At 44.7% G+C, this 12,783-nt stretch overlaps 1 protein-coding gene across 4 annotated transcripts in view; it reads right to left on the reverse strand.

Moving 5' to 3' along the window:
• PPP1R12B (protein phosphatase 1 regulatory subunit 12B) overlaps positions 1-12,783 on the reverse strand; it is a 105,749-nt gene that overhangs the window by 58,950 nt on the left and 34,016 nt on the right. For all 4 annotated transcript variants that reach the window (XM_030473566.1, XM_030473565.1, XM_030473564.1 and 1 more), the window contains exons 7-11: positions 10,260-10,339; positions 9,606-9,751; positions 5,527-5,636; positions 2,207-2,404; positions 1,320-1,402 (exon numbers count right to left, since the gene is read on the reverse strand). In XM_030473566.1, the coding sequence (XP_030329426.1) occupies positions 1,320-1,402; positions 2,207-2,404; positions 5,527-5,636; positions 9,606-9,751; positions 10,260-10,339 (617 nt within the window). The remainder of the gene's footprint in view (positions 1-1,319; positions 1,403-2,206; positions 2,405-5,526; positions 5,637-9,605; positions 9,752-10,259; positions 10,340-12,783) is intronic.

Genomic DNA, 12,783 nt, shown 5'->3' on the forward strand with positions numbered 1-12,783 from the left:
AGACACTCCAACTGCAGGGGAAGCTTTTATCTCCAAGGTGTCCAGGCAGTGACAGTAAAGCAATTCAGCCTGGCAAATCCTTTGCTGTCCTCAGCAGCAGAAAACAACAAACAAAATATTTGGCAATATCTAAAACTACTGGAGAAGTTATCAATAAATTACGAATAGTCCTATTTATCACAGTTATCTGAAAGCAGGGCTCCTTTTCCTAAGACACACTTGGGCAGTATGTCCTTTTCTTTTCTGGTCTTGGACAGGACCTTGAGCTTGCAATGCAACACAAATCCATTCACTCAGCCTGCAATTAGTTTTCATTTTTCAACTGCTGATGCCCTTTCAGACACCTGTGGGACCTGTGAATTGAAACTCAGCTGCTCTGAAAGGAAAGAATATTGGGAGAAATCTGTACTACACAGCAGGCCTGGGCACCATCTGTTCATGCAGCTGATTCTCCTCATTCCTGCTTTACCAAGCAAAGGACACTTAGCAGCAGGCAGCTGGATGTGCCGCTCAGTGGAGCCACTGCCAGAACTGCTCAGGCTTATCAGCAGACACAAATTGTCTGCTAAACTCCACATCACAGTGACCGGCTGAGATTAAGCAAGAACCCTGCAGGGAGGTTCCAGCAAAAGATCAGCAAAGAGTCTCAAACTGTGCTATATTCTCTCCATGTGGTCATGGGCTGTGATTTGCTCCCAGTCACAGCACAAAGTGACTGCTCTAGAGGTGCCTTTCCACCACGATTGTGGAAGTGGCTGGAAATGAGGCTAAGCTCAAATTTTACTCCTTCTAGCAGAAACTGTGAAGAACCTGTTTGTAGAGATTAGCTCCTCAAATATACCTTGAGATACTCAGTATTTATCCCATTTATACCGTGGTTCTGCCCATGGCCTATTCCACACGCTCACCATAAGAACAAGCCCTGCAATGGGAACAGCTCCATACATGGGAGAGTTCTCAAACTCGAGTGAATCAAAATATGACAGATACGTGAACAAAGGGACTGAAGGTGACTGTGGAGCAAGTGACAGAAGTACAAGTGTAGGTGCCAGCTACAAAATGAGGCACTTGCATATAAAAGCTAAAAATACCCATAAATCTGGTTTCCTGGATGGAGACTGCAGATGTACGAATACATGGTGGAGAAACCAGTCTCTGGCCCTGCTCACCCCAATGAAAAGCAACGTGCCAGAACTTGTACAGATCAGAGCTAGCTCTCAACACTGTGACTGCTGAGAAAACAGATGAAGCATGACTATAGCAAAAAGTCACTGTGGAGGAACTGGCAACAGGACAGAAGCTGAGCATTAAGTTCTCACCTGTTTTCTTTTTCTTCTATATCGCTCGTACTGCTTAGTCTTCTGGGGGCTATTGTGGCAAAATAGCTCTTGTTGTCTTTGTCCTGGTGAAGCAAGAGAAGTACTTCAGCTGCACATCTGTTACACTTCCAGCACATTCAGTGACAACTAAATTCAAGTTCAGTTTCTTTCTTTCTTAAGCATTCTCCTGTCCATGGATAACTGGTTTAAGGCGTTTTCTTGGGCAACAGAAACCACAGCACAGAAGTATCAGTTTTGAACATGATCACAAGAAGATAACATGATCACAACAAGAGCACACTAGTGAATAGAAGCAGCTTCCAACTAGAAGTGCTTATAAATCATAGAATCATAGAACAGTTTGGGTTGGAAGGGACCTTTAAAGCTCATCTAATCCAACCCTCCTGCAACGAGCACTAGATCAGGTTGCTCAGAACCCCATCCAGCCTGGTCTTGAATGTCTTCAGGGATGGGGCATCTACCCATGGGCAGCAAAGTTACAGCTAGTGAATATGTGCGATGGGATTCACAAATACAGGAGGAATCTGTATAGATGGCAAGGGAGGAGGATTTCCACTGCAGGTATGTGCTGCTGTCTGGATTAGATATTTTGTGGTAAAGGACGTGCCACAGCAGCCCTTGTCCACTGGCTGCCCACTCCAAACTGAGCAGGAATTAGGTTAAAGGAGCACCGAACTCCAGCTCTGTAAGAACAACTGATAGCATAGGAATAATTTTCAAAAGAAAAAGAAGGAATGAAAAGACTTGATTTTGTTCTGGGTACAAATCCCAGCAATAACTAACGACGAAAGGGAAAGGGTCTTAAACCTGTGAGGTAAAGTCTGCCCAACTGGGATGCACTAAAACCCCTTTGCTGAAAGCCAAACCTTTTCTTTGTTGTCCAACAGAGCAGATATGCGAGGGCTCGAGGAAGAACGATAGATAGAAGCAGTTTTGTCTCTCTGTGCCTCCCGAGTAGCAGCGACTTCGCTCAGCATGTTGTGACTGCCCGTCTTCCGCAGCCCCAGCCGCCACGACGAAGGCGACTCGTCCTTCTGCTCCTCGGCCTTGCTGAGCCAACTGAACTGCAGAGGAGAGAAAGGGACATGTGCAAGAAGTGAGAGCACTGCAAGGCACCATCTACGTTCTGAAAGTGTTTCAGCAAGGCCCAGTTTTTGCTGGGCCACACTTGTAAAGCGAAGATGGAATGACTTTGATTTCCCGCTTCGCTTTGATTACAGGACATGGCTCAAGGTGAACTCACAGAGATGCAAACTGCTGTAATGCCCTCACCCCCGAGGACAGGTGATAACAGAGATCTCGTGTCATTGTGCAGCTCCCTTTGCCTACACAATGCCCTCCTCCAGCTTTGCAGAAAGAACGTAAGGAACAATGAAGCTTTTATTAGCACCCATTTAGGAAGGGGGAATGATTCAGTAAAGGCAGAAACCCAAAAAAATAATCAACTCTTTTGGGACTAGCTGCAAATAAAACCCTTTCACAAACCAAACTGGAGAGAGTCCAGGAGAAAGCCATTAAGATCATCAGGGAGCTGGAGCCTACAACATGTAATGGGAGAGACTGAGGAAATCTGACTTGTGTAGCATTGAAAAGAGAAGGGAAAGGCTTCACTGCTCTGCTACCTGGGGCTGGGGTTCACATGGGATATGGAACCAGACTTCTCCACAGTCTGCAGTGAAAGTTCCAACACAGGACATCCCAACTGATGTGAAGGAAGGCATCCCTCCTGGTAGGAGTGATGCTGCACTAGGAGCAAGAGAGTGGGGCTTCCCCATCCTCAGAGACTTTTTAACACTCAGCTGGGCTCAGGTAGTTCAAAACAACAGGACAAAGGCTTGAACCTGGCCCTGCTTCCAGCAAGAGATTGGTCTACAGGCTTGCAGAGGCCTGTTCCAGCTTAAACCTTCCTATGGTCATGTAACTGCATGTTCTATACATAGTACAGAGTGGACCTTCATGCTTTTTGTTACATGAGGCACTTCTGATGACCATATACTATTCCTCAAATATGCAACTGCTCAAATGTACAACTCGAGTCCTAGTTATCAAGTCTTACAAGAAGATGCCATTTGAGGATGGAACCTGAGCACTGCAAGAAATACTTCTACAAAGACAGAGGCTCACCACCGAGTTGTACAGGAAATAAAACAAGCAAAACATTAGGAATTATTGGAGAAGAATAGAATACAAAACCGAACATGATTTTGCCTCTGTGTTACTGCAGGGTACATCACATCTTTGGTATCATGCACAGCTTGGCCCCACAGCTCAAAAGCAGTAGAGAGGAAGGGGAAGAGATTCAGAGAAAGGCAACAAGAATGAGTACAGCAAGAGAGCTTTTGTATGAGGAGTTATTCAGTATATCAGGAGACTCCAGGCTAGGACATGACCAAGGTACACAAGCCCTGCAGTCGCACATAAAAGGGTGAATAAGGATCAATTACTCCTTGTTCCTTCCCATAAAGGAACTAGGGGCAGCAAACAGAACCAGCGTGGCAGGAACAGGCACAGGAAGCTCTGTGTAATATGTAATTGAGCTGAAGAACCCTTTGCCACTGGACATTATATGATCCCAAACATTGTGAGGACTCAAAAAGTGCATGAATTCATAGAGGAAAAGTCCAACAGGGGCTACTGAATACAAAAAATACCCCAGGTTCAGCAAGTCCTTGAAATGTGAATTGCCAGGAGGTGGGAGAGAAGTCCTGCTCGCTTCTGTCTTCTCTCAGATCTTTTGATGGTCACTGGCAAGGGCAGGACACTTGTGGAAAAGCTGTATAAGCATTATTCTACATCTACCTTATTCTACATAACACAAAACATCTGACACTATCCAGAATAAATGAAGCTACTGGGGAGCTCTGCCCTCAAACTCATTGACTCAAGACTGCAAAGATAAAACTATCGCTGCAGTGCTTTGGTGATGTTAGCTGATGGCACTTTAACGCAGATGCAAAGACTTCATCTGTGCTCCACTAATTCGAGCACTTCCAGTCTACCCAGCTCCGCAGCTCTAACACTTTAATGCAGTTTTGACACTTGCCTCAGAGAAAGCTCAAATCTGCAGGAAAAGCTGCCTTCTGAGACTGCTGAGCAGCACAGGAACAGCACATGTGAAGAACTCCTCAAAAGGAGGGCAACACAAGCACTCCTATCTTCCAATGTAAAACCCAGCCTGACAGAGAGTTACAGAAGGATCAAACATGTCAGAGAAGGGAAAGTAGCTGATCTCAAGTGACTGAGGTCAAATTAACAACTGCTTTGCACACAGACCCACTTCTATATCCCAACAGCCTTATTCTGGGTTAAACAGCTCAGATGAGTGAGAACAAAACTCTGCAGCTAGGAAAAGGTTACCTGACTTGCTCACACTTCCCAGTGTCCTTCTATCTTTCATACTTCCCGGGCTAAATCAGCCCGAGTTGAACAACACCCAGAGGAGCTCTATTAGATCTGGACAAGAAGCTAAGACTTAGTAGCATGTCAAAGATAAAAAACTTGCAATAAACGTTTTCCCTCTGACATGTACCTTTGGCAAGACGCCTGCATTGTACAGCTCTTCTCCGTATTCTGGTGCAAAAAGAAACCAGAAGTGTAAGACACCTCAGCAGAACACAGAGTCTCCTGGTGCCATCTAGCTGAGTGACGCAAGAGCTGGAGAACTCAGATAAGATTTCAGCAACTCTACTTCACCTTTAAAATGCTTTCATAGCCTAGCTATCTAGTCAGATGCAAACTTTATCCTCTCTGCGTACTGGGCTGTAACATCATGCCACTGAAACAACGGAGTTTGGCAAGCCAGAGGCACTTTAGATGATGATGCCAAATTCACTGCTGATACATCAGCAGGAACCAGCTTTGGTGAAAGATCTCCTGCTGGCCAAAGACTGGCATCAGGTATCTGAAAACTGACAGTGACACAAAACACTTGTGGTAAGCTGGGTTTCTCTTTTGAACAGTGCAATTTGCTTCAGAGGGTAAGAGATTCAAGAGGAATCTTATTGTGCAAACATCTTCCTTCATGCCAGTCCTATACTGTTAACACAGTTTTATCAACATTGCATACTATCATGCTTTCCTACATTCGAGTCTTACAACGCCTCTGAAAATCAGAGCATCCATTTCCCAGTGTAACCTACTGCTCACCAGCACTGCTAGAGTCCCCATTGATTCCAAATTCACTTACTCTTCTGGCAGATGCAGTGAAGGAGTTGGACTCAGGTGGTGGTATTTGCTCAGTGATGCTAGGCCTGGTTTCATGGCTGGAGTGGTTGGCAAAGGGCTCTTCCTTCCTTTCTACAATTTTAAACAAGAAGAGAAACCAAATGTTTCAGTATTGTGCTTCCAAAGCCCCTCTTTACAAGCACAGTGTGCACTAGACTCAAGTTCAGTGTTGCTGTGACCTCAGTCCACCTCTGACCACAGACGACGTCAGTGCCCAGGTGAACCAGGGCTTTCCACTTCCAAACAAATATGATGGATACATTTGCCAGGCAAAGATTTGAACTTCATCCCCACAGACAAGCAGAACCTTTGCAGAAAGCACCCGCAGGAGGACAAACAGATTCTTTGTTGATTCACAGTTTTGTTTCCTCTCAGGGATTGTTCTTCCCTTGTAAAACTTGGGAAGAGCAGAACGTGCCGTTCCCAGTGCAGCGCACGAGTGCATGTCACAGCACACGGGGGGTGCATTTCATCGCTCGGTTCTGCTGCAGCTCTTTATGCTGGGGGGCAGAATTTCTGGTCTTCTACAGCAAAATCCATCTTTCTACACGAAGCCAGGACTGATGCCCAGCATAAAAACCTTTAACAGGGCTCAAAGCAAGCTAAACCAACCCTAGCAAAGCTCCCAGCTGGCTCCCTGCTTGGTGGACAAGTGCAGTCGTCCAGGATTACATTTAATTTTTATATCTATGCACCATGCTGGACATAAGAACATCCACCAAGACATGACCAGGGCAGAGGAAGTGGGAACTGTGTCTCAGGCAATAGGTTCAGCCATCAGGAGTGCCCAGGGCTCTAAGGCAGACTATTTACCAAACACAGCCACATGCAACATGCCTGAGAAACGAGGTACCGACAGCAAGAGAACAGTTTGCCTCTCACAGCTCTGAGCGCCTCACGCAGTCATGGGTTTGAAAAAATAAAGTCATTTGAAGTGTAAGCACCCAAAACAGTACTAGGAAATGAGGTATGTGCAGTGACTAAAGATCTGCTGTTACACAGAAAAGCAGTTTGGTATGGAGCATCGGTGAGAATGGCACCTTGCAGCGCGAAGATCAATCTTCGTGAAACAAATGTTCTCACTCCTAGAAAACAGCATTCACAGGACATGGGAAACAGAAAAGAGCAAGCCAAAGATAAAAATAACAGGCAGTTAGCAGGACTGACAGATCCAGAATGAGAGAGACAAAGATGCATCTCCCCTAGGATGGGCTGCACGATAGCGAAGTCTCAGCCATCCTTCCTTCTCTTGGTATTACCTCAGAACTTCCAAAGTCACCTCAACAGAGTATTTCATTCCTTGAGCCTAAGGCTCAGGTGCACTGCACTTTTCAACCAGCCCTTTTAGGACAGGGCAGTAGACTACCCATTTCTCCTTGCAAGCCTGGCTTGGCATACAGCAGTCCATGGAAATCCATACAGACAAAACATCCCACGCTTGCCGTGTGCTGAGTTCTTCAGACTGAAGCCTGTAAAACCCAGGAGAAGCCTCGACACTGCAGGGAGGGGACAACAGAGCTGACCTGAGGGCCAGCAGGATTTACAGGCTGGGCTGGGTGGTGGAAGTTTATAGTACAGAGGTCAGCTTTTAAGGTCCAGCCTAATTACAAGGGCTCAAGCTGAAGCGGTAATGACAGGCTGGAGAGAACTCTAACTGTGAGCAAGGTGGTTGAAAGGAGCCAGGTGCTGGAGAAGGACAGGGAAAAGCATCTTGTGCTGGCAGCACAAGTGACTGCATGAGCAGAGGCATCGCTGTCTCCAGGGCAGGATCACACAGTGCCTGTTCCTGAAGCTCAGCAATAAACATCACAGACTCATAGAATCATAGAATGAACGAGGTTGGAAAAGACCTTTAAGATCAGCAAGTCCAACCTTCCCCCCAGGACTGCCAAGTCCATCACTAAACCATGTCGAAATTCCAATCAGGGAAGGTGGTGTGGATTAGTTCAATGTCCCCAAAACAAATTAGGTGAGACTAAAGATTTAGTTCTCTAATTTGGCAGAAATATCGTATTTCTTAAGGGTTTTTTGGGGGGGTTCTTTTCAAAACCAAGCCAAAACCCCAAACCAACCCTGGCCTGCTTGAATTCACAATAATTACAGATTGGAATGGTTACCAGCATGGACAATGACCACAGAATTTCAGACTGATCTTTCACTTGTTGATATACAACCCAATGGCAAATTGTTAATTGTCCTCACGATGAATAAAGTGGCATTAATGCATTAATGCACTCAGCCTCCTTGGTCTGAAGAACTCATAACAATATTTTGGCCTTTTTTTTCCCCTTCATCTGCACTTTGGACACTGTAGCATAACAGTTGGCTTCTCTTTGCGCAGCATTGCTCAGAATTACAAAGCCAAGTGAATATTAAATCACAGAAGAAGATGAAGAGAAATAAAGAAATAATTTCCATGTTTTCAAAAAGATGCCTCCTGTAGCCATTCAAGCATTTACAAGATCTAGCAGATAATAAAGCATAATTGCTCCTAATGAAACTAGTAATAATGTGACACTTATCATTTCCTATGAAAAGCTATTTGCATCCCTACTTCTCTTTGGAGTCCTCCTATAACATCTGGGCTGATGTTGCTCTCTCATGAGTCATGTTTTAAGAGGACTACCAACACTGTGCTGCACCCAGCGGGACAAATCCATGTGCATCTTGTGATGTAAGAAGTTCACGAGGGAGAGTTCCAGTTCTGATTGGAATTTCTCAAAGGAGCCAACAATCTCTCTGGGAAGGGAGAGCACCAAAGACTGATGCTTAATTGTTCCTCGAATGCTTTCTGTCTTCAACTTGTTTTAGCTTTAGTGGTTTGCAATAGATAAGTATAACGTGCTTTGCTCAGTGAATTAACTCAATAAAAAGACCTTCTCTGGCTTTAGACAAAATCCATGCTGAGTGCTGTAGCTCCTCCCTTGCTGTCCTGAATCAGTTGAATACCACATAGCTCCACTTCTTGCAGCTCTGGTCAGGTTCCTATCACATTTACAAGCATTGGCACATAGCTATACAGGGCTGCTCTCTTGTAAAACCCTGATTTATGGAGCAAATAAAGGTGATTTCTACTGCACATATGTTTCTACCACTGACATCTCCACTACATTTGCTTGATTTAAGAGCCAAAAGGTTACTTCGCTGTGTTACTGTCATACCCAAATAGCTTTTGTGACTACCAGCTCTGCAAAGACCAGCCAGGACTCTCAACACCTCTCATACTGGGATAAACATGGTAACTGATACCACTAGAATGGGGGTGACAATTTTACTGGCACAAGAAGTGGGACAAAACTTTAAACATGAACTCGATGATCTCAAAGGTCTTGTCCAATCTAAAGAGTTCTATGATTCTATAACTTATTTATTAGTATATTGGGATAGAGGGCAAGTTGAGAGTAGTTTAACCATTAAATATGTAAGTTCAAGATCCATCTCTCTTTGCAGAAATATTAAGTACGAGTCAGTCTTGGCTTACTGCAAAAATAAGTCTCTTCACTCACACTTCCTCTGCTGCACATCTAGGCTGTTGCAACTAATTAAGGAAACCACAGAAATTATGGATAAAGAATGGGAGTGGGATGCAGCACTATGCTGTAATGTAAAGGCTAACGTGACTCCATGTACTTAATCCTTCTTTTCTGCTATGTCTTGCAATTATTATACAGCAGCATCAGAAAAAAGCTCCTCATCCCTATAATTAGAGAGAGCAGCTTCAGCCCTTCATTTCATTTCTCTGATCCAAATAGAAGAGGCTGTTACCTTCCTACATGTTCAACTGCTTTCCTACCAACTTGCAGTAACTGAAATATTCATCCTGAACCCAGCCAACAAGAGCAAGCCTTCTGTTGAAGAACAACCTATGGGCAGTGAGCTGGAAGTAGAAATTAAGATTCTACCCTCAGCTACAGAGTTTTCCTTATTCTATACATACATACACTGGATGTAAGACTTTCAGGATGCCTTTAAGAACTAAGCAAACCGATCCCCTAACCTTGCTAGGCTAATTTTGAAATCCAAGGCTGTACGAAGTCTTACCTGATTCCTTTTCAGCATCTGATTCTGAAACTTCATCTTCTTCAGCTTCTTCCTCCTCTTCAGAACTAGAACTGCTAGAGTCCTTGTTCTCTTCCTCCATCTCCATGGACTTCAGCGTGTCTTCCTCATAAAGAATCTTCTCCTTGCTGCAAGACAGAGACATTTCAAGGACTACCAGGCAAGCGAGGTACTTCTGAGTTTTACTTCTCAGGAACACACATGATTTGCCAAATACAGAACAAGCATAAGGACAGAATCTAGCTACAGACTCAACATCCCAGCACTTCAGCACTGCCCATTTTCCATGGATTCCAGCGCCAGCCTCACATTTCCTAAATTTGCGAGCATTTCTCAATCCAAAGACATGTGGCTTCTCTTTTCCTAGGTCAACCCAATCATTGGCTGGGCTCTGGGCAACTGCAAAGGTGCAGTTCTCAGCCCAAAGTTCAAACTGATGCTCAGAAGCTGGCGTCCAAGCACCAGCCCCACTCCTTGTTCTACCACTCAGTAGGGATGTTAAGAAACAGTTTAAATGGTATTGAGAGAGCTCAGATTTAAAAGGAACCATGCAATGAACATGAACAGCAGTGACTGCTAACATGGGCTCCCAGTACTCCCTGTGTAGGTTCTTCACATGAAAGAGGACAGACGTACTTGGGGAAGAGTCTGCTTTGAGGCTTGCCATTCATGTCAGCTTCAATCAGCTTATTCCTCGTCTCCTTCTCACTTCGCAACTGTCGGAAAGCCCAAGGAGATTGGAGACAGAATGAAAAGAGACATTTTAACAAACCACCTCTGCACCATCCAATAATTACCACACCATAAGGCCATCCCCCCTCATGGAGCTGTTTAACAAGCCAATGCAACAGATGCACATCAGCAGGAGCACTGGATGTCCTGGACTACAGCTCCACACCAGCATGTCCTTAGACTCAAGCTGCAGTCTAATAACACCTTCGGTGAAGCCAGCAGCAGGGACCTGAAGCCAAATCCCATTTCCACAGCACTGCCCTGCATCTGCCCATGCAGACCCAGCACAGAGGCTCTGTCCACACTGTTTGTATGGCCAGGAAATCAGGCTAGATTCAGCTAAAAATCTGCTGCCTTTGTAGCTATTCTTGACTTGCTCCCAGAGGAAAGCATTCCCTGCACAGGCAGCCAGCGGATCTCCCATGAGGATGGGGCACTTCTATGTCTCTCAAATGCCAGCATTAAATCATGGCACAAGAATACCTGTGACCATCACAGCCACTGAAATATTCTGCCCAGAGAGCAGCAACATTCATTTTGTCACCACTGATGGACAAAACAGTAACCAAAAACTGGTATCAGTACCTTCCAGAAGCACAGACACAGTAGCGGTAGAAAAAGGGATGGGAATCAGCGTCTCACTTCTAAGGCTGTCTCTGTGGCATGTCTAGCCTAGTTTTCTTTCTCCTTTGATAGGAACTGACATCAGGCACTAGCAGCAAAAGCTCTGCAAATTCTGAATGTGGGAGAAGCCAAATGGAGTGCAGCAAGGAGACAAGATTTAGGGTAGAGCATGGTGCAAAATAGAACAAACTGCTGGAGCACAGTGAAGGGGAGTGAAGGAAAGAGCCTGCTCCACTCACAGGTCATTCAGAGACTGGGAGGAAAAAATCCAGACCCAAATAAATCGCTTCCAGCCAACAAAATCTCCCCTTCCCTCCAGTAACAGCAGCAAATCTTTTAGCAAGGATGGGATGTTGTTCTGCTACAAGCTTTAGATTAAAACAAAATCTGATTTGAGAAGCATTTTGAAAGTGAAATAATGTACTTGGAGGAATCACAGAATCCCAGCCTGGTTTGGGTTGGAAGGGACCTGAAAGCTCATCCAGTTCCAAGCCCCTGCCACGGGCAGGGACACCTTCCACTAGAGCAGGTTGAACTGCCTGCTGCAGCCTTATCAAATGTACATTTTCTATTGGAAGTGATACAAATGGCACATGCCAAATACACGGGATAAAACGGCATATTATGAAAAAAATCATATCCACTAAACCCAAAGTGTGATTAAATCTGGATTCTTCTCTTCTCCCCAGTTCTACGACAGCTATTTAATAAACAGAGAAGGCTTTTTATAGCACTGCTATACAGAGCCAGGGGATTGCCAGCCCCTGGGAAGCAGGACTGACAACTCTTGTCTTTGTTTTGCTGCTTCTTTTTCTTTTCTACTGAGAAGGGCAGTTATCTGCAGCACCCTGGTGCACTGAGATCAGAGGAAACCCAAACCACAACACTGATAGTATTTATCAACACCTCATTTAGGGAGAAGCTGATTAATTTGGGAGAAGTTGCAGTGAATGTTCAGGATGCTATTTAGGGATGGCAGCAGCTGTGTTGTGAGCAGAGCTCCAGCTCTGCCACCCACATTGTCAGTGCCTCAAAATACTTCGCTGGGTTTTATCAGCAGTGTTCTCATGATGTCTGGTTCTGGATCCAACCGTTTCAATGACACTCACTGATTGATTTTTGTTTTAATAAGAAGGCTGGTTTGTTTTTTTGGGAACACCCAAATGGGATAATTGCATACACCAGATGAAACAGGAAAAAACACAATCCAAACCCGACTTTCTGGCTTTTCTTTGATGGGAGATATATTTCTGCTTTCCTTTTTTATGTCAACTCTCTGCTTATAACCCCTTCCAATCTCTCCATTGCATTATGAAATGGCAATGTGAAATGGTTTTGAAATCACCATTTCTTTTAGCCCAGAATTCCCTGGAGTTTGTAATTTCTTCTCACTCACTCCGAAGTCTCCCTGTTGTAAGCAAGGCAGACATGGCAACAGATCTCTCTCAACAGTGACAGCAGATTTCCTTAGATGCAAACACAAAGTTGACTTGGGTAATAACTCAGTAAGAGCAGTTTGATGCTCGAGAGCTTGCCAGCTAACAAAAGGGACTGCAGCATTGTCATTCCAAAGATGAACTAGACATGCCTTACCAGTTTGCACCATTCTGTGTGTCAGCACCCTGCTGACCTTGGTGCAGTCACCCAGCTTTCCAGATTTCTGGCTAGTTAAAATATTGGTGTAATTAAAGATTCCAAATGACTAACATAAAAAACCCCAGCTGGGCCCCAGCTTCCTGCGTCTGTTGATGCCACATGTCTTAGAGAATACCCGTGCATGAAAAGGTAATTGGAGAGGTGGAAA

Source organism: Strigops habroptila, chromosome 18 (genome assembly GCF_004027225.2).
Source record: "Strigops habroptila isolate Jane chromosome 18, bStrHab1.2.pri, whole genome shotgun sequence".
In the NCBI taxonomy this organism is placed as follows: Eukaryota; Metazoa; Chordata; class Aves; order Psittaciformes; family Psittacidae; genus Strigops; species Strigops habroptila.